Source organism: Glossina fuscipes, unplaced genomic scaffold, assembly GCF_014805625.2.
Source record: "Glossina fuscipes isolate IAEA_lab_2018 unplaced genomic scaffold, Yale_Gfus_2 2, whole genome shotgun sequence".
Lineage (NCBI taxonomy): Eukaryota > Metazoa > Arthropoda > Insecta > Diptera > Glossinidae > Glossina > Glossina fuscipes.
In genome coordinates this window covers 11,376,015-11,398,117 of record NW_023998416.1, presented here as the reverse complement: position 1 = coordinate 11,398,117, position 22,103 = coordinate 11,376,015, and the positions used below count along the sequence as shown (strand labels likewise).

Below are 22,103 nucleotides of genomic sequence, written 5' to 3'. Positions count from 1 at the left end.
CAAATTCAATTCAATTCTTTGGTTAAAGACATTATCATTATCTTGTGGGTAATTACGTATGTGAAGGTTAACTTTTGTTCGCGACCAAGTCGATAATTGATAAACGTTTTGGTTTCGGTCGCGTTAAGCCTTTCACGTCAATTTCATTTCGTCATTCATATGCAAATGAAAAAGCAGAAAAAAGAGAAAAATATATTATATATATTTACATTTAATTCTGGCTATCAATGTTAATTATTTTTTCTTTCAATTCATTGTTTTGGATTAGGTGTTTGCAAGTAAACAATTTTGTTTGCAATTTCTTTTGTTTGCAATTTACAGTTGTTTTCTCTTATAAGTGCAAGTCAAAACAATCAACACTAACTCAGAACAAGCAATGCTAATGGCAAGCGTGAGCTCTTTTGCTTTCACATAATTTGATAACGATGAGAGAATCTACTTAACAGCTGTTGTGTCTACCTGACCACAAAAGACAGATAGTTATCTTATGCGATCACAAACGAGTCGGAAAACGAAAACATAAACTAACTTTGAGATAGGTGATTACCCGGCTTATTTGGATAGAGGCTGCGTGAACAGCTGCTTGGTTTATGCTCTTTACATATTTAACTCGGTTAATAAAGTAATAGATGAGAGGGTGATCAGTACGTTACGAAGATGGTCGAAACCGTCGTCAGTACGAGCAGCCTCAACCATTATGAAGTACAGAGTAGTGGTCAAAAGAATTAACCTCGATCGCTATCATTCTTTCATTAAACAATAAGTGTTTGAAGATGGCAAACACCTAACCAGCTAATAAGCCGAAGTAATAAATATCGCTTATTGCGCCCACACGCACGGGTAAATTTTTTTGAAAAAATGCATTTGTTTTTCAGAATTAGTTTACTTTATACACATTACTGTAGATATTGTATTAAGCGATTGTTGATTATAAATAATAAATGTGTCAGGCGATTTTAAAAGTAAATATTGAAAAATTAAATTGTTAAAAAGTTTTCCTTTTTTTTCTTCTTCTGTGAGTCAGTAAGTAACAGGAGGGCAGTCACGTAGCTAACTTTGCCAAACAGCTCAAGATGAAAGCGAAAGTTAAATTTTTTATGCCTTATTCCCCTCTGCAAGCATAAGCATGTGTTACCCTGTTGTTTCATTCCATTTCCCAAACGTTTTTCGATCTTACCTGTTACTCTCACGTGCGCTGTTACACTTTTTTCCCTGCCCTAGTCGACCGTGAAAAGCCATAACTTTAAAATTTGACAACCCTATCGTTTGTCTATTTAAAACAAAATATCCCAAGAACGATTAACGTTAAACAATTATCCAAAAACGAATGCCAAAGTAAAAAAAAAGAAACTGAAAGATATCATTAGAGAGTAAAATGCGTTATTTTGTTGTGTTGCTTTCAATATTATTATGCGGCTTTCAGCAAATTCAAGCCTATTGGCCTTTCAGTCAAAAGAAGTCAATATACGAATATAAAAGCATCGAAAACGTAAACACAAAACCTTTGTCTCCTGTTATATTCGGTAAGTTAAAAACTTGGCTGAAAACGTGTCGTAAACGCTGTTCAAAATTGTAAACAACTTTATCGCACAAGACGAAGTGAAACTTGTAATACGTTATACCAACTAACAACGCAAATGATAAAAGAAATTTATCTCAGTTGCTAAGCCCTTTAGAGGAATTGGCAAATCTTTTCTCAATTTGCGTCTTTCTTCTCCTTGTAGTCTTATTATCTGAACAAAGCGGCTGCAATCGTAAGCGACCTTTGGTAAAACCTTTCTCTAAAGCCACTCAATTTTTGTTGAATTGTCAAGAACAAATTAAAGAATAATAATAATTATTAAAGAATAATTGGCATTTGAAGAAAACACGAATGGAAAGTTGCTCAAGTACAAGTAGCACCATATCAAATTAGCGCGATGCAAAACTTTTTCGGTAATGGTCAGAAATCTGTGATCAAATGTTATGCCTTCTTTTTCTAAGAGATACCGATCGTTGTTTAATAATTTTGCCGCTTTCGTTCTAGGGTTTATTCGCTCATTTTACCTCAACTTTAGTGGGCGCACTGAACTTACTAAGCATTAATACAATTTATAGATCAAACCTTGCATCGTTTGAATACAAATCTTTGTTTTTTTTAGTTTTATTGGTCGTCCAAAGTTGTAATTTTTTTCTATTTTTGTTTTGAGAGTAACGGTATCGGTGTACAATAAATATAATTAATGTTAAATTATTATTTTTTCATTATTAGTACCCGGTTACGGTGGAAATCAAATAGATGCCAAATTGCATAAAACAAGCACACCTTCTGTCTATTGTTCTAAAGATGCGGATTGGTTTAATTTGTGGCTTAACCTTGAACAAATAGTACCTCTTGTTGTCAATTGTTGGGTGGATAATTTTAAACTTTATTATGATAACGTAACTAAAACAACACATAATACTCCTGGCGTCGAGACTCGCGTACCTGGCTGGGGTGACCCAGAAGTAGTTCACTGGATTGACCCCTCACATAATATGAATGGTGCATATTTCATAGATATTGGAAATTTATTAATTAGCAGAGGTTATGATAGCAAAAAAAATATACACGGCGCACCCTACGATTTCCGTAAAGCTCCTAGTAAGTATTATCAATGGTTATCTAATGACAATTTGACTTTGAAAAGTGCTTCTATTTGTTTAGACGAGAATCGGCAATATTTTATAGACTTAAAAGAATTGGTAGAAGCTACTTATGAGGCCAACAATCAAATTCCGATTACGTTCATTGCTCATAGCATGGGTAGCCCGATGATTTTGGTGTTTTTGCAGCAGCAAACTTCAGAGTGGAAAGCGAAATATATCGCTCGTGTAATAAGCTTAGCTGGTGCATGGGCTGGCAGTATTAAAGCGTTAAAAGTTTATGCCATGGGCGATGATTTGGATTCGTTTTTGTTGAGTGGTAAAATATTGAAAGAAGAACAAATATCAAATCCTTCAACTGCTTGGTTACTACCTTCACCGCTTTTCTGGGGTGGTGATGAAGTGCTTGTAAAGACCCCTAAACGTAGCTACACAATGGGGCAATTGGAGCAATTCTTTAATGATTTAGGCTTTCGTAATGGCTGGGAAATGCGTAAAAATACTATGCGCTATGTATTAAACTTTAACCCGCCCGACGTTGAATTGCACTGCTTATATGGTGATCGCGTACCAACTGTGGAACAGTAAAGCATATTGAATACGCAATTAATTTAATTATTGATTATTGTTTAATTTATAGATTGGTTTATGAGAAAGATGATATTACAGATGAGACCCCAACGTTGGTAATGGGGCTTGGAGATGGGACAGTTAATCGCCGCTCTTTACGTGCCTGCAAATACTGGTCGGGATATCAAGCAGCCAACATTACCAATGTAGTGTTTTCGGGAGTCAATCACATGGGTATACTAAAGAATAAAAAAGTTTTAGATTATATTACAAGAATATTGCAAATATAAAAAGTTATTCTTTAAAACTATATATGTAATTTGACGATATGTGGTTGTACACTTCTATCAATAACTTTTGTATCTATTAAACATTATATAGACGAAATTGCTCTCTCGATTGCAAATCCCGAATTTGAATAAAAGCTTTTAATTATAATTTTTTTAATACGCAAATACCTATCTAAATCTATTAATTTGGGTAATTTAAAAATAATAATAATTGTTTAAGTAATAAGAGATAAAAAATTTTTTTATAATTGATAGACAATGAAAAATAAACATTTCAGAGTTTAAATCTTTATGTCGGTGAGTCCACTACAAACTCTCTTTATATTTATTTTTAATATGCGATCGATTCATTTACAATTTAAATATATTTCCTTTTTATTCAAATAATTTTATTAATAACATCTATACGTATTGTCTACTTTTTCGATTTTGCTTTACTATCAATGCTGCTTCTCTTGCCGGAAGGATTATTAATTACTTTTTTAGGATTTCTTGTAATACTCCTGCGATATAAGTACCCATGTGTTGTTCCTAAAAAAAAAACCGGGAGGTGATCCTGAAAAAACTAAAAAAAATCGAAGGTGATACTGAAAAAAAAAATAAAAAACAACTTACTGGAATGTATTGGAGTTACTAAACCGCGCTAAAGTTTAATTGAAGGTTCTGTTCTGTTCTTATTATTTCAGTCTTTTGCCGAAGAGAGAGAGAGAGTTTTGAAAAATTCACTTTTCCACAAATATTTTCTATAATTCAACTGATAGTAAATCCATACGTAACTACTGTTCAGGACCCCTTGACAATAATTGAATGCTTCTTAAATCCTCACCTATCCTCACCTATAGAGTATAAGCGTTTTATATAAGAGTTCAATAGTTTCGTATAGAGAACGTGCTTAATACACATTTTATGTGAATTAATGTTTAAGGATAGGACAATGGTGTACGTTCAGACGACTCGCAGACAATTAGCCTACAGAAATGTGTTAATAAAACAATGAATTGTACGAGATGTGGGCGAAAGAGCAATAGCGCGCAGCTCAGCGTAATTGCAATTTATGCAGACTTTAAAGCGAGTGTAAAACGGTTGAAAACATTGTGGATCCATTCATTTTACTATACATTTTGGGTTATGATTGGATTGCCATTACAGGTTACAGTTTATGCTTTTGCATGTTGCCGTTTGGTTTTTTACGCACCTACATAAATATTAGATATGAGCAGAGGCGTGCGTACGTGCTTTTGTGCTAAACAAATAAAACGACGATAATGTATGCAAAAATATTTTTGTAATGCTGGCTATTTATGTAAGTATGTATGCAAGTGTGTTGAATACAATTGAAATAAAGCAATCATAAGTTTATATTTGTGAAATAAAACTTATATATAAATTTAAATATTCTTGTTTTTTTTTTGTTTTTTTTTTTTTTTGTTTACCACACAACTTAATGACGTATTAAAAATTAATTGCGTGAAATGCCTGCGACTATCCATGATAGTATTGCGTCCCTCTTGTAACGGTTAAGTGTTGGCTTCAACATTAAAAGAAGTACAAAAAAAAAAAAAACAAAACAAAACAGAAAGAGCAATTCAGAGGTCAAATCATTTCAAAGAAATTTTAGTTGGTGTAGGTGGGGATTTTTTTGACGACTAAAAAGTATTTTATGTACATCGAATGCGACGAACTCTTTGAGAGAAAATGTATTTATTTCGTATTGTCCAGCATTATTTTATAATTTACACTTTGTTTCATTTAATAGATTTTGAATATTTTCCAACAGCAAGATTTTTCGTTGAAACATTTGCTGCTATGTCTTGGGTTAGGAATAATGTTCCCTTCCCCCAAGCTTTCCCATAAGAAATCATGCTTAGTATCAATATGCTTTCTTCGAGAATGATTTACCACATTTGCTATAAAGTTTTGGGTACTTTCGGCGTCTTTGTAGGATTTTCAGATGCGTCACATTAGTTAATTTTAATTTTCACTATTTCTTAAGTTAAAAAAGTAAAAGAAAAAAAAAAAACAATTTAGAAAGTTATATTCGGCGGAGGCCGAATCTCGCATACCCACCACTATGCTTTTCGCATTTTACTCTTCAAGTTCTTTTATTTATTTGATATTCATATCGCTGGTATTAGCAAGAGAAAAATAATCGCGGTGTCTGCCGTATTCATTATAGAATTAACCCACTTTTGGGCAGATAATATATGTAAAAAAAATAATTCCAAAGATTCTGACTTGTTTGCGGTATGACAAATAAGCATAACACTTCAAAACAGGGGAAAAAATAAATTTTAATCGCTTGTAACTTTGTGTGGGCAATTTTCCACGTGGAGAGTGGAGTGCTTCGCAAAGTAAGTGCGGGAACTTTCAGCCTTTTAACTTTTATAATTTCTAAGTAAGCAGTAAAAACTCAAAAAAATTGTTTTTAAAAAAAGTGAAGTTGCGTTCACTTTATGCTCCATTGCCACCTTCTTTTTTCAATACATCCCTGCGTACAAAAACTTCCAATGTTTCTAACAAATTTCAAGTGATTTTTGCGACCAAGAGAGTGCTAACAACAAACACCAACGAGACGGACAGACATGGCTGAATTATGGCTTAGATTTTCACGCAGATCAAGAATTTTTATAATTCTTAGGGTCTCCGAAGCTTCCTTTTGGGTGTTACTCATATTATCAAGTTTAACAAAACGAGTATATGTCCATCTTACAGTAGTGGGTACAATAATGATAGTACTCGGATGCTATATGTATATGTATATATATATATATTTATTTTTCAATTATCGAGAGTAGTTTTCATTACTTAACCAATTCATTCGGGCATCTAGTAGTTTCTTACGACTCGCTTTACAATAAGAAAACTACCAACGAGAGAAATTATCTCTCTATTACTCTTCAAGCGAATATTGAGTTTGATATGTACGTAATGTCATCAAAAAGGAATGTTTAGTTACTGTTTTCTTAAACAGATGTAAACCATTACTCATTTAAAGTGTGGTAGAGTTTTTCAAAAAGCCGAAGGCCTTAGAAGCTAACGCTTTAAGCCTTAAATCTTAGTTAGAAAATTCAATTCGGCTGTCATTTACCCATCACCATGAAAATATTTAGTGTTCAAAAAGTGAATGCGATAATATTTATCTTTTATATAACTATAATATATTGTTAAGAAAAATTAATTCACCACGTCGGGACGTCCATCTTAATTAATTTAGAATTAACACACTTAGCTGATTGCATTCTATTCTCGAAGTTCCTTTAGTTTTATACCTATATCGGCCGTACTATAACAAAAAAATTGATCCAATACCTCGTGAGGTCCGCGGTATATAATTTGGAATTAGCACACGTAGCTGACCCGTTGCTACTCTCCATGTTATTTTCTTTGTTACCTATATCGATGATATAGCGTTAAGAAAAAGCTCATCCATCATGGCGCAGCATCTATCATATTCACTTTAGAGTTAACGAGTATACGCAATAATTTTACACATTCTGATTATTGTTACTATTATTATTATTGTAAATTTAGCCAGAGAATAAATTCTAAGACTAAAGTCTTAAAGCACTAGCGTCTAAGGCTTTCGGCTTTATTATAAACTCTACCGCACTTGAGATTTGAACCCACGGCCATTGGGTTGCTAGTCGGGACTCTTGCCAACTCGGTCACTTAGGCATACAGGCATTCTGATTAATAAGTATTAAGCCTATAAAAGTTGAAAAATTAAGAAAATTTAATCGCTTATAACTTGGTATTGGAAGGGCCGATTTTTTTTCAATTTTGCACTCATACAGTCGAGATTTCTTCAAAGTGAAAATGGAAAATTTCATTATCCTATCTTTTAAAAATGGTGCGTAATGAGCTAAAACCCACAAATTTGTGCTTAGAGAAACGGAGTTGCATTCATTCGATGCATTGTTTCGGGCGTGTGTCCATTTGGCACACTTTCAATACTAACTTGCTTGCTTGCATTTCCAATATTTCCATCAAATATGAAATTGATCTTGTCCTCATTTTTACGACCAAGAGAGTGACAGCACCACAAACCATGCAAACACCCACGCAGACGGACCAACAGGATGCAATCGAGTCAGAATTTTAGATAGATCTAGAATATATATATGTACTTTGTACTGTGGGGTATTGCAAACATTATGATAAAATGGGTAGATCCCCCTCGTACCAAAAATGATGCAAACGAATTCGCGAATATGTAGAAGTTTTATACACAAAAGCTTTATACAACAAATTTCCGTACATTTTTTTTTTCTTTTAATGTTTGTGAGAAAATTTCGTGTCCATGTATCATTTGAAAATTTTAATTACTGTGAGCCGAACGAACTTGATTTGCGAATTTTGGCTAAAATGTAAATTTCCGATACGACTTTAATGGCTTTGAACATTTCACTGATATGCAGGCATGTAGAGACATGGATTAATTGCTATGCTTATCATTTCGCGGCAGATCTTTTGAATGAATTCTGAATTATAATTTTCTCTAATAACGCACATGGAATAGCAAAATTACTGTCAAGCCATTCTCAGCCACGCCCACACTATCAAATGAGATTAAAAGGCCTTTTCCATCGTCTCATTTACGAAAATCGGGCTTTCTGGTAAGGATTACTCTACATGTATATGTATATACATATATGTGTGTATACATATGTATATATTATATAGCTCCGATTTAACGAATCTTAAATACTCTCAAGCAAGTAAAACGAGCAGTGTTTTTTCATTTTTTATTTTATATTTATTAAAATAAAATTTCTTTTAGAAATTTTACTTAATAGAAATTAAAGTCCTTGCATAAGGATAATACAGTGGAAACATATACAGAAAATTTACACTAAAATTTAATATTTTATGAAAAAAACAAATTTAAATTAATTAATTTTAAATTTATTAGTAATTTTAATATAAGTAAATGCTTTGAAACTTTGCCCAATTAAATTGTGTGTTCACAGGCAAATCGGGCAGACTTTAAAAACGTTTTCCATTTCAATTCTTATTTAGAAAATTAAGCTACCGATTTTTTCCGTGAATTTAATGTGAAAAATTTTGCATTTCCACTTGTATCTCGTTAGATGATATATTTTTAATCTTCAGTCGTATGAATATATTTTTAATCAAGTTCGTAGTATTCTGAACTTGATATTCAAACATTTACATTTGATGTGCTTCAGAGTTGACTGAAGATTAGATTTTTGGATTTAAACAAATTTAAATATTTTTTTTTTTTTCTTGTTTGGTTTCGTCAAATACTTAAATGTTTAATCCAGTCGTGAGTTTTAATATATTTTTTTCTCAAAATGAAGAAATAAAAAATATATAAAACAAAAAAAAAAAAAATAAACAAAATAAAAATTAATAACAATTATAGCTAAACAATTATTACAATTTTTATATACATTTTCTATGGAAATTAGTCGAGTTAAAGTTGATTCTTTTGAAATTAACTTTTTTTTTTTCATCGAGTTAGTTTTTATTTACATTTTTTTTAATAATTTTTCTTTTTTTTTTTTTGTTTTTTGCTTTTTTTTTGTATTTAATATTTAAGTTTACACATTAAAACTTTTATATCACAGTTCTTTATATTTTGTATTCATTTTCTTTAATTTTTTTGTCCATTTTTTTACAAAAACATTTTTTCTTCTTTTGTTTTTCAGTTTTTGAATTTCATATGTAAAATTCGAACCGTCTTTGCTGAGGTTGAAGAACGTAAGTGATTTAAAAAGATGATAATATATTTTGTAATTTTATTTTAAACGGTTAACATTTAGATCGAAAGGATTAGGAAAGTGAAACACATAGAAACGTTTAGTTATTTAGATTGAAAATAATCTTACTATCCACCATCGAAGCCAAAGGATATAGAATTTTGTGATTTTGTTTTTAATGTTTTGAAGTGTCTGTCTCTATGTCCACCTCTTTTCGGCAGAATGTAAAACAGAAAGCTATAACTTGATCTACTTGTTACAAGAGCCAAGTTTGAAAATAGTTCTGACAATAGCGAGTACACTGAACCAATTTATGATTAAGATGCCATCTTCAAAACAAATCGAGTACGCCTGGAAAGCTTGGGATAATCTAGTCTTTCTTTTTCCTATTATTGAAATCGTCAAAACGGTATCAAGGTAACGCTGAGCGCGGCTGATTGACACAGATCAAGTTCCCATTACAGATTCACTTGCTTAGTGGAAGCAAAGCGCTCGCCGATATCGAACTGAATTATTATTCAAATATTGTTTGAAAAAAGTGCAAAACGAAAGCTGATGATCCAGCTGATGATGATGATCAGCTTAATGGCAATAAGAAACCTTTTTTCTATGGCAGCGGTTATTTTCAATTTTCTCGCTGAGACGAGTAAAAATTTTTTTTTTTTCATTTGTGCGGTTTTTTCATTCATCTAGAAGGAATGCTTTTGTTTTTAGTTTTCTATTAAAAGTTTTATATGTGATGGACGGTTACAGTAAATGTACAAAAAAGTTGCAAAAATTTTCATTTAAATTTTGTTTGTAAATTTTCTTCTTTTTCAATAAAATTTTTACACTATTAATTAACGCAGCATATGGATGCTTAACATCTTTTGTGACAGTCTCCGAAAAATCGAAGACATTTTGGCTCAAATTGCACGCACAAACTTTTCCATATATAGATAGTCACTCGCCTTTTTTGGTGAATAGCTTGCATGAACTTGCAGTTCCTTCATTTTTTTTCTCGTAACAATTATTATGCTCTACAGCGAAGTACAAGATATGCTTATACTATACGAATCTATTTAATTGATAAATACAAGTTGAGCGTGTTTCCATAAATTTAAAAAAATAAATAAATTTTTGAAATTTCTTATCTTGATATTAAATAAAGTTACTGACTACTTTTCTGCAATCAACCGTATTATTAACCCGGCTTTCACTTTTCAGTAAAATATTTTGTAAAGAAACATTTTTCAATGCCGTTCACTTCGTCGTTCTCTCCCGCAAACGGATTTAATAGAAATTATTTTCCAACGAATACAATTTTCTTAAAAAATTACCTTAAAACCTGCAAACTATCAATAACGCTACGATATGAGTGCTTTATAAATAATATACTCTATGGTTACAATTCATCTAAGAATGAGGCTTACGCTGACTAGACGCAAAACTAATTGATATATATAGTTGTATATAAATTTGTAGAGCATAGGTGGTCTCTGTGTTTACTTTTTTTCTTCTTTTATATATTCAATTCCCTAAAATTCCTTTAAAAAAAAAAAAAAGAAAAGGAGTTTGTTGTTGTCCTTTTATTTAAAATGTGCTTAGTAATCCGTATTGGCAGCTGACTGTCATAGGCTAGTAGTTGCTGTAAAACCTTGGCGTCTCTTTAAAACACGCGACTTATGCAATTCACCCTTGTGACAGGGTACTACAGTGCCATGATTGATGGCTATTGTCTTCTGCTGGTTATAGCTGGTGTTCCCAATTAATGTTCCTAACATTTTGCTAACAGAAAATTTACGTATTTGCTTTTGTGGACGAGCACGTGAGTCAACGATTAACTTCTCAAAGGCTTTATATAAGGTCGGCGTGTATTCAGCTACCGAAACTTCGCAGAAACCAATTGAATGGGCGGCCGCCAACGCAGCGCCTTCCTTCTCGTTAACCTGAAAGAGGCAAAAAAAATTCAAATTGAAAATGAAATTGTATTTGCCTGGGAGCGTATCTATTAATAAATAAATTTTGGCAGATATAATGTAAATTTCAAATTAATGACATGTGACTTTGTGGCATGTAGTTAAGGTAGGGACAAAGGTCATGTTCAATTCATTAAAAAAAAAAAAACGTTTCAATTTTGTTTATCTATCACTTCAAAAACTTTAAATCCAATATCAGAGAGTAGATAGTAATAGGGGTAAGGGATCAGGGATGAGGCGAACAAAGAAAAGTAACTTGACTCTCATCTTGACTTGTTATCTATTTTCGTCATAAAATACTAAAAGTAAGCCTTTGTGCATGCTTAACTTTTATGAGAGTTCTCTCATGCAAAGGGATCCAAACAATGAACCTATGTGGTCCTGATTTATTTTTATGCAACAAATCATTACTTTGAGCAAACATTCACTGATCAATGTTAAAAAGTGACTATGTAAATACTACAAATTTACAAATTTTATCTGGTAGCGTTCAGTTCAACATAGGCCGGAGTTTGCACAGAAATTTTTCGATCCAATACAATTCCAGTAGAATGCGTCTTTAGGCCGAGCTACGGTAGCATATCACATTTCACCCAAATATCTCCAAAATAACGGACAGACGGACAAATATGTTTTAAAATCAATTCAGAAAATGATTTGAATCGATTAGCTCTGAACAGAACCTAATTTTATCATAATTAGAGTGGAGTCTAAAAACGTAAAGCATTTTTATCAGTAGAATAGATAGACAGGGTATGTTAAGTTTATGTGGATGTATGCAACAGGGGGAAGGAATTGAGACAGACGCGCCTTTTATTACACATACAAGCTTGTCTGTCTGATGTCTGCTCATATATATTTAAGTTCAAACTACAAGATGAATTTGGACGTATTTTGATGAAATTTAGTACATCAAGGTGCATTGACTCAAAGAAAATGGTTCGGTTCGGATCTCCTTTTTAAACTAATTTCTATATAACGAAAAATTGTTCTATCAATGACCGTATTAAGCGAAGCACTATAGGGTTATTACATGCCAGGGCATGGATAGGTATAATGTTTTTGCTTGTTGTCCCTAATATTCAGTTATGAGCCTATTTGCCAAATTTCAGCCCTCTATAGCAATTCACGCGACTGTAAAAATTCAGACAAATCGTGTTAACTTTAAGCACAACTTCACGCTGACTGCCAGCTATACATATATCATAAAGCTACTGATTTTGTCCTTCCTTTTATTTCCTATTGAGACGCGAGCTATGACAATGCAAATTCAATTACAGTCTAACATATTTCCGTTTTAATGTCGTATCTATTTTTCTATTCACAAAACAACATCATGCCCTTGTCCTTGCCATTGAGTGTTCTCGTATGCATGTGTAAGCACACGCCCGCCCTGCTGTTTACTTTTACAATTATTTCTTCCAGCTTAACTTCATTATTCATCTTCTATCACATGCGTACATACATAATTCTTTCACATGTTTTCTATGTATTTATATAACGCTTTCATGCATGCAATGCTTTAATTGTTCTTTAAAGTATGTGCGTAAAAATGTTTTATTCAGTTTATTTGCAAAATATTGAAAAGTTTCAGGTCATTCCTTTGTATATAATGTCGAGATTTGTAATAAAAGAAATAAGAAAGAGATTATTTTGGTTAGCTAGTGCCTTGCTAGTGTTGGTTTCTTGTTACTATCAAATCACGTGTGCATACACTAGCGCGAAGGTACATTTTGAGATATTTTTAGTTATTAATGTTTGCTTTCCTATCGATACAGTTGCTGTTATGTGGGGTTGAATTGATTAGAACTTAGAAAGTGAAGTAAACCGAAAAGTCTAAACGATGCTTTACAAGCGTGAATATGGTTTTTTTTTTTTTTTTTCAAGAGATGTGGCCACGTTGGCCAATGTTGCTTGCAGATATTCTGCCACGCATATGTTGAATTCAAAGCAAACACGGAGATCGAAAATATATCAAGATAACAGAAATTTTATAACATAAACGATGGCTTAAAAAACCATACTCGTAGTTTTGATGAAGGTAGTGAGCTCTTTGGGTATTATTTCTTGCCTTCCTAAAAAAGACGGATTTTAAGTTTTGGAAAAGATGAGAATAATTTAAAATACTAACTATTTCTGATACTATCAAATTTCTTGAATTTGAGGACGGTCTCCTCAGTTGTGCAACAGTCATAAAAGTCATATTTATGCCCAGTTAGTAGACTATTCCAAATTTTGATTTCCCATGGCTTGAATAACTTCTCTCTCTCTCTCTCTCTCTCTGAGATACTCGGTTTCGTTCGTTTTTCGATCTGACAGCATTTTGGCTCCCATTGTTGATCGCATTCCTCTAGCAGTGAGTTCTTAAAGATCCATCAAGTGTCAAGTATAAGAGGATGGAAGAGGATCATCATTGGCGATAGTGTGTTTGGCTTAGCAGTCCGCTTTTTCATTAAGACAGAGACACAAAACGACTGAAATGGAGTTCATTTACTGAGCAGCATTCAATTCAGCTCGCAATGTTCGAGATAACAGGTGCAGGCATGCTGCTGTCTATAATAAGGGCCGTGTTGGCCTGTTTGGGTGGCATGCCCAATATCCTTCCGTATTGCTATTCATTCCAACCAAAGCGGAGGAAGGCTTACATCACACAATTTGAATTTTATTGTATCAGTCGCAGTCCACAATGATTTTGCATCGATGGCATAAATTTTGTAGAAGTAATTGTCATTTAAATGGCCGAACGTGGCGTGTACTCGGGGAAAGCAATCTTCATTGTAATATTTCAAGTATACTTTTGCAAAAAAATTTTAAAATGCTTAGATAACTATTTAATCTGTTTAACTTATCTACTTTAATGAAAATGAGATTTTTTTCAAGGCGAATTGCAATCGTAAATGCGCGTTAATGCCTTCGCTTCTTAATTCTTTTCAAATAAACGTTCGAGCATAAGATTATAAGAGAAAAAGCTTAGAATCATAAATCATTAGGCGAAAATATGTATATATTGTATAGTAAGTAAAAAGCTATTCGATAAAGATTTAAATGCGTCTACAAAAATTTTATAACATTCGAGTGAAGAGTTCAAATAATAAATTTTTTGCCATGATAGAGATAGAGAGGGAAGGCATGTGGGTCAAGATTTTATATTTATTTAATCTAATTTATAATACTTTAAGACAATAGACTCTTATGACAAATTTTCGGCAGACAAAGCAATTAATAAATGAGCGTAAAACAGCATTTAGGTCAATGATGGTTCATTTTTTTCGCACACCATTGGATTTTAGTTGAAAACGTTTATAAAATTGTTTCATCTACAATACGCTATTATATACGAATTTAATATGATCACGAATATGTTATTGACCAACACGTTTCTAACAATTGCAGAAATATATATAGAATTTTCTGTAAATTTTAGATTTAAAAAAAAAAAAAAAAAGTGAAAATTATACGAGAAACGAAAGTGCGTGTGTTACTCACGACATATTTTCTTTTCGTTTTTTGGAATATACAATTAAATTCTAACGCAACTGATGTTTTCAATTAGACACGTTTCAATGTTTAACACATCATCATCATCATCATCATCATCGTCATCATCATAATCATACTTTTCTTTCTTTGCTACTCATTGGTTTCGCAATACTGTCTGCTTTTGTGTTTCGATTAAATATATGAAAGCACGCGCCACATCTCAAGGAGGAAATTCGTAATAAAAAAAAAAAAAAAAAAAAAAAAAAAAATAAAAAGGAAAAAACCTTTATTTTTTCATAATAATTTTTCGTAAAATCTAAGTTTTCAACATTAATTAAAATCTCTTAAAATTTTTTTAATTATAAAATACTCGGGAAAAAAATTCATTTAAATGTCCAAGAAAACAAGTGTTCCTAAATGTTTGCAATAAATCTTAAAAAATTCTATGACAACATGTAAGATGCAATATAAGCCAAAAATTTATTTTTTACAAAAATTCGGGCGACATGGAGAGGCTATGCTAACATTAACACTAACACTAACACTTACTTTAGGTAGCCATTAAACAGACTGTGAAATATATAAAGCTTTTTATCAGCTGCACATGCTGAGCCTGATTCGTTTTGCATGTTTGCCGTTTATTTTTCTTATGGGCAAACAAATGAAACTCATTTCAGGTCGACGCGAAGTGCAAAAGTTGAAGTCCGTAAAATTAAATTTGTCTAATTGATGTCAAGTAAATTTATTGATTGATTAGTAAAATTTTTGAAATAGTTGCATATTCACTAAGCATTCTGTATACACACCATACAATGGTTAATTCATCATTTACAGGGTTAGAGTTTGTATTAGTTTTTCATTAGTTTTTTCAAAAACTCTAAAGTCGAACTTTCAATGCTTTTCAAATGGTTCAGTGAAAATTAGATATAGATTTCCCTGTGGCCCTTTCTCAGAGTGCATAAAATTCCAAATATATAAATTGTCGGTCAACGGCGATCATTAAATACCCTACACTGTTAATAAAACAGCAAATATTGCATTAAATCCATAATTGTCATATCATGACGTCAATTAACGTGGTCCCTACAATGTTTTTTCTTCGTGATTTTAGGAGTCTAACAAACTTGGCTTATAATAAAATTGTCATTTTAGAGATTTATTGTGGTCAGGTTTCCGGAATAATAAAATTTGGTTAATGAGTGATCGCAAAGCCTGAATATGGCCATAAATGCTCAATCACAAGTCTAATTTACTTCAGTGTACATTGTTGATAAATAAACAAACAAAAAAAAAGAAATTGAATATATTTTGTTATGGTTTACCTCTCTCAAATGATCCAAATCAGCTTTGTTTCCCACTAAATAGGCGGTTGGTGCATTTTGTAATGCTTTAAATTCGGCTAAACATTTCGCAGCATATTCAAATGTATTACGCTCTGTTATATTATAGACTATCATACACGCATCAGCCCAAAGCACCTGATGATTGTAATATGGTGAAAGAGATAGATGGAAATTATTTATAAAAATTGCATGAAATATTGTATATACTTTTAAAATAGATCTTTAAATTAGGTTAACATGATGAAAAGAGAATTTTATTGTGCCAATTTTCAATTAACATTAAATGTTTGAAATTATTTGCACTAACAATGGCCAACAATCATAATAAACATATCATTAATGTAAAGCAAATAATAGCAAATGCAAAAAATCTAATTTTTTTTTTTTTTTTTTTTTTTGCTTTTTTCTTTACATTATATTTTGAAAAGTGAAAATTGTTATTTTAATGAAATGTGTAAAATTTGAAATTCACTTCATTCAAATAGTTTGTCTGACAAGTAACTGCAAGTATCAAGGTTCAGTGAACTAAAAATTTGCAAATATTGCAAATAGTTTTCTTTGAAAAACAAATATTTTCAATGTTAAATATTAAAAGCAAGGAAAAGAAGGAGGCCTTTAAATACTATTAAATGCATACATATAAATATTTCACTTAAAGCATTGCTTTATATATTTTATTGTTTTTTTTTCTATTTTCATTTTTTTTTTTTTTTTTATTACTTTTCAATAGTTCAAAAGCATTAACTATTAAAAACATTTTAGCTAATAACGATTTAATTGCATTTCATATAAATAATACATTGAGTGTAACTTACTTGTTCCATTGGGAATTCATGATTATCATCATCATCAATATTTCCGGCATAGACATCAACAATTTCAACTTCCGTCAGACCCGTTTCCAATGTTATCGTTTTATTATATAATAAATCTGTATTTGAACGATATTCGCCAATAAATCGACCAGTTAGGTAGCGTACAGTAAGAGCTGAAAAAATGATTAAAAATATACAAAAAGAAATTAAAATTATTTTTATATCATCACACGGCATATAAAATAAAATGATTTATTTACTTTACTTTTTATTAGTCTGATGAGAGAAATCTTTCTGTGCAATATCTATCTATCACTGGCGATTATATTAAATTAGTTTTTGTGTCATACGTGGAAATGTGATATAAAATGATTTATCTATCATTGTCTAGTTGGGGAGATTGAAATTTTTGTAATGATTTCTTTCATGCAACTTATAGCCATGTAGTAAGGACTAATTGAAATTATTTATTGTGCATTACACCATTTTAGACTTTTCAATTGAAACGCTTCTATATTCTTTTGATGCTTTAACCTTGACGCTATCAATTTTATCTAAGTTAATACGCAGACACGTACAACCAATGTTTAGCCTTTGTTCAAGTTTAAATTAGCCAACTTCGCGTTCCACAACAGTAAATTTGTGTCCACTAGCATCAATACGTGGTTTCGTAGCGATTTTTAATATTTTCAAGTGATAAAAGCAACGTCTCCACTTGCATAAGGATTTTGTGCTAAACTACACATATAAAAGTACAAGAAGCGAAAAAAACATTGGGGTAATGATGGCGAGCATATATAGAACGATGGCAATAAATCGATCTCCGTATGACCAACGTGCACGTAGTTAATTTAAAACCACTACCAGTAACAAGAGAAACGGCTATCATTAAAAGAAGCATATCATAGGATTAACGAGAGAATCAACAAGAAAAAGTTATCAAAAACAAATTTCCGCATAGGATGGCCTTAATTGTGCGTATTTGCACTTCAGCGATGTGGATTTCAGTCACGTCTATTCATGCATCTATAAAAATTTGAACAGATAAACAGAATTGGTGTGAAATGATTTTGATCATTTTTATATACATTTTTTTATATATATGTTTTTCTCTCACTTGATAAATCATTAAATTTATTACTTTTGTTTTGCTTTAAGTAAATCATTTGACAACCTGTCGATTTCTTTCTTTATTTGCTTACGAAATTGACAACAAATATATATATATTTTTTTAATATTATATAAACATAATGATTGCCAATGATGACGCAAAACGTTTATAGAATTTTCCGAAATTTCCTCTAAATTTAAAAAACATTTTAAATAAATTTTTAATGAATTTTAGTTTTATTTTAATAAATACCGCTGCACAATGAGTGAGTGTGTACTCTGTTTGTCAACTTTTCCCTAATACAATAGAGCTGCATGGTGTCGATTCTCCATCAGCATCAAATTTGCAATCAAGTTCTTTATATATCCCCTCATGCGCATTTAATTATACATTTACATAAATACTACTTAAATGCGTCTATTCTTAGTATATGCATTAGGATAAGCGATATCGTAATTAGAGCTTACTACCAATCCTTACCGGCTAGTTTTTAATTGCTATATGTATGTATGTGTGCTACGATTTCTAACTAATAGCAGTGGCCGATTGCTCTTTTTCTTCTTTTTTTTAATAGGTCTTTTCAAGCGTAGCGAAAGGAACTTTGTTGCTTGTTTCCTTTTTAAGAGTACTTTTGAGTCCAATCGGTGGAGATGTTGTCTTCTAATTTAGATTATTTTAATTGTTTTGAAATAATTTAAAGCAATTTTAATAATTAAACATTTTAGGAGTGTCCTCCTTTTTTCTCTAGATTTGATACAATTAAAAAAATTATTCTTTTCCAACTTATTAATTACTTTCTTCCTTCCTCCCTTCTGTGTACAACTTCTGCGAATATCTTAAAACACCAGTGACTTACAATGTTTTGATTTGATTTCTTTATATGAGTTAAGGCGAAATTTGAGAGCCATGACTACTAAATTATCAAAAAAGTATCAACAAAATTGCATTTGCTTTCGAATGAATTGTGATTCTTGAATGAAGGATTTCTGAAAAGTATTTGCAGACATTACAAACATGTAAATAAAGAAAACTATAACTAACATATGTTATGAGGCCATGGAAGATTGTTGAAGACAACGATTTAATTACTATTTGATTAGACGATTTAATTACTATTTATTTAACGTGAAGGATTCAGATATTCCCTATTATTTACATTCGCTTCCATTTGAAATATTAAGAAACTAAAACTTAAATTAGATCCAATAACAATTCCAAAAAGCTCAAGCAAAAACTCATCTAATATAAATGAAATTTATTTTATAGAATTACATACATCTCTCGTTCTCTCAAGCAAAAGTTTAACTTATATAAAATAACTCATGAGAGTAAAAGCATATAAATCAAAAAGTTTCTATTCTATAGTAAATGAAAGTATGTAGAAATTGTTTTTCCCAAGTTCTTAGAAAATAGTAACATATGTAACAGTTTTCGAAGTAATATGCAAAAGGCAATTTCTTATTATATTTCATAAATGTTCTTCTAGTATCGCTTATTAAACGAATTATAACACCAACGAATGTCATGAAAGTTTCTTTCATTGTCTAACTTGACTTATTTTGTATCAAACCAAATAAATGCTGTTATGTGCTATTACGCTAGTTTGTTTCATTTCCAGATCCATTATAAATAAGTTATACACTATTATGGAATGGAATTACTTGCGTATTCGAAACTTAACAAACCACAAGGCAAGTATTTTAGGTGCTTTTCTGAATTTCAAACCTAAATCGTAACAATGATTTTCTATTGATTGAAGCTTATTTATATTTACGATTATTTATACTATTTGTTAAGGACTTTTTCTCGTGTATTTTTACTATTCAACTTTGTTTGAAGGAAACTTACGCGTACTGTATTCTGCATTTTTCCAAAGAAAGTTTTTCTTTTTGTGTATCGTCAAATTTGCGAATCGGAAGTGTTATATTAAAAATATCAGGACTGCTGGCAATACAATAGCATGAAATAATATGAAATGAGTTAAAGTAAAATGCATTTATTCTTACGTGAAATTTCTCTCGAGATTTTTAAGCTTTTTCCTACGGTTTTTTTATTTCGTTTACTATATTTAAAAAGAAATATTTTGTAGGATCAAAACATATCTATGTTCTTGGCGACGTCATGGGAAATCTTCAAACTAATTCGCATTCATAAAATATTGAAAAGAAACCTGGAGTATAGATAGATTGCCTCAAGGAATTATATGAAAATTTTATGTTCGAAGATTGTACAGATTTCCTTATAACTATACTTTCAAATTTCCTTCGTTCTTTTGCCAAATATTATTTTCTTATGAATTCTTATAAATTCTCCTTCTTCTTCTTCTTCTTCTGCGAATTAGCAAATCAAAATCAGATGTTTTACTGAGATTGACGGTTAGCTTGATTTTGCGTGTTTTGATGTCCGCTCCCTAGCTAAAAATCATCTTTCATCTTTTGATATGACATGTTCTGTGATTTCATTTATTTATTCATTTATTTATTTTCTAAACTATTTATAAATATATTCTAAAAAATATTAACTCTAATTTGGAATTTCGTTTAGATTGCATTCTTCATTTTCAATGTGTTTACGATTGATGTGAAATGTATAATGTTCCAGATATCTGTCTTTATTTCTGCGATTTTACAAATGATCGATAAACGAATGGTAACGTGTAGAGATTTCATAATATGATATCATTGCCATATAACATTTATGATAACGAGCGCATGAATGTTTGATTAAATGATGGGCCTTAAATCGATTTGGCTAAACTTATTCAAGCTGGCCTCTCTAACTGCTTACTGCTGAAGCTCTTAATATTAGAGATTAAAACTCTTCAGTAAATTTTATTTCGAATTTCATAGCTTTTATCGCGTTAATAATAACAAAAATTAAAACCAATTTAAACCTTTAATAAATGCTACCTAATTATTATCGGTATTGGCCAGCTGGCTGACATGGCCATAATAAGCGAAAGCTTTTCAAAGTGGAGACCGAGAAGGGTTGGCCATAGGGTTCTTCTAAATAATTTATTTATTGGTGGATTGTAGAACAAATTAATGGTCGTAGGTCAAGAACGAGTGTAGGTGGATTGCTTGCGGGCATTAGTTAGAAAAATTTGTAAATTCGAAATCTAAAATTTTGTACATATATGCAAAACGAAAGTAGACTTGATCGATGATTGGGTACAACCGCGAGTGATAAAAAGCCTTTGACGTATATTTGGAATTCATTTTCTTTACGCTTAAAGGATTTTCGTACTTTTTTAACATAACATAAATGATATCATAATTCTTATATAATTCGCGGTTTTTAAACTATTATGGAATAATTAAAATAAATTTCAATTTTACAAGCTTTTTATGTATTTTTTCACGGTCTCTTTTAGATTTAGTGAAAACAAAAAAGTGGTTTTCTCTTTCTTTTTTTTTTTTTTTTCTTTTTTGTTTAAGATAAACATAATTCTTGCGTGCTGTTTTTATTGCAAACTTAAAAAAATCGTACTTTTGACCTGCTTTATGAAAACGTAAACATTATACACAGACTCGCATACACTTGAACATATGTGCGATCCACTTATATATTGGAGCGCGTACATAGTAAAGTAAACTTTAAAATGCATTCCTTTGCCAAAATAAACAATTTTTCTTCTTATTACTCAAGACTTATTTTCTAATAGACAAGTGATATGGTTTTATAACTCAATTTTTTAATTTGCAGATACAATTCGATTATATGCATAAGAGGAAAAAAATAATATAATTAATTAGCATATCAGAAAACATCTAATATTACCCTAACAGTTTTTCATTGGAATAATAAATTCATTATCTTTTTCCTTCTAAAAGCATTTTTCCACGGAAAACAATGCTTTTGTGTTTTAAAACTGCGCTACGGGCAATGATTTTAAGTTTCTCATTTCATTGAAAGTAATACCTGTCAGCATATATCAAATGTTTATGTCAACTCATAAATGCCACTGGACGTATATATTAAAAAAAAAAAAAAAAAGACTAAATTTAAGTATCCTTTATAACGCTTTAATACACCTTTGGCTACTTCGTAGGTGAATCAAAGGGAAAATAAATATAATATTTTGTAATTGTTCAGTTGAGATGTATTATAAAATATTTTACAATCATATAGCCAAGTAGATAAGAAACGCGACTATCAAGTCGGCTTGTCCGGGTCAAATTCTCAGT

General features: G+C 31.1%; 2 protein-coding genes across 2 annotated transcripts in view; one reads left to right on the top strand and one right to left on the bottom strand.

Moving 5' to 3' along the window:
- Nucleotides 1-1,230: 1,230 nt before the first annotated feature.
- Nucleotides 1,231-3,798, top strand: LOC119633432 (phospholipase A2 group XV-like). The gene is made up of 4 exons (XM_038026985.1): nt 1,231-1,523; nt 2,252-2,623; nt 2,687-3,209; nt 3,266-3,798. Exons 1-4 carry the CDS (start codon nt 1,376-1,378, stop codon nt 3,483-3,485), a joined length of 1,263 nt encoding a protein of 420 aa, XP_037882913.1. The 5' UTR covers nt 1,231-1,375; the 3' UTR covers nt 3,486-3,798.
- A 5,308-nt stretch (nt 3,799-9,106) lies between these two features.
- Nucleotides 9,107-22,103, bottom strand: part of LOC119634211 (ras-related and estrogen-regulated growth inhibitor-like protein) — a 40,682-nt gene continuing 27,685 nt past the window's right edge. The window contains exons 3-5 of the mRNA XM_038028245.1: nt 16,805-16,977; nt 15,969-16,124; nt 9,107-11,136 (exon numbers count right to left, since the gene is read on the bottom strand). Of these exons, the coding sequence (XP_037884173.1) occupies nt 10,819-11,136; nt 15,969-16,124; nt 16,805-16,977 (647 nt within the window). The 3' untranslated portion in view covers nt 9,107-10,818. The remainder of the gene's footprint in view (nt 11,137-15,968; nt 16,125-16,804; nt 16,978-22,103) is intronic.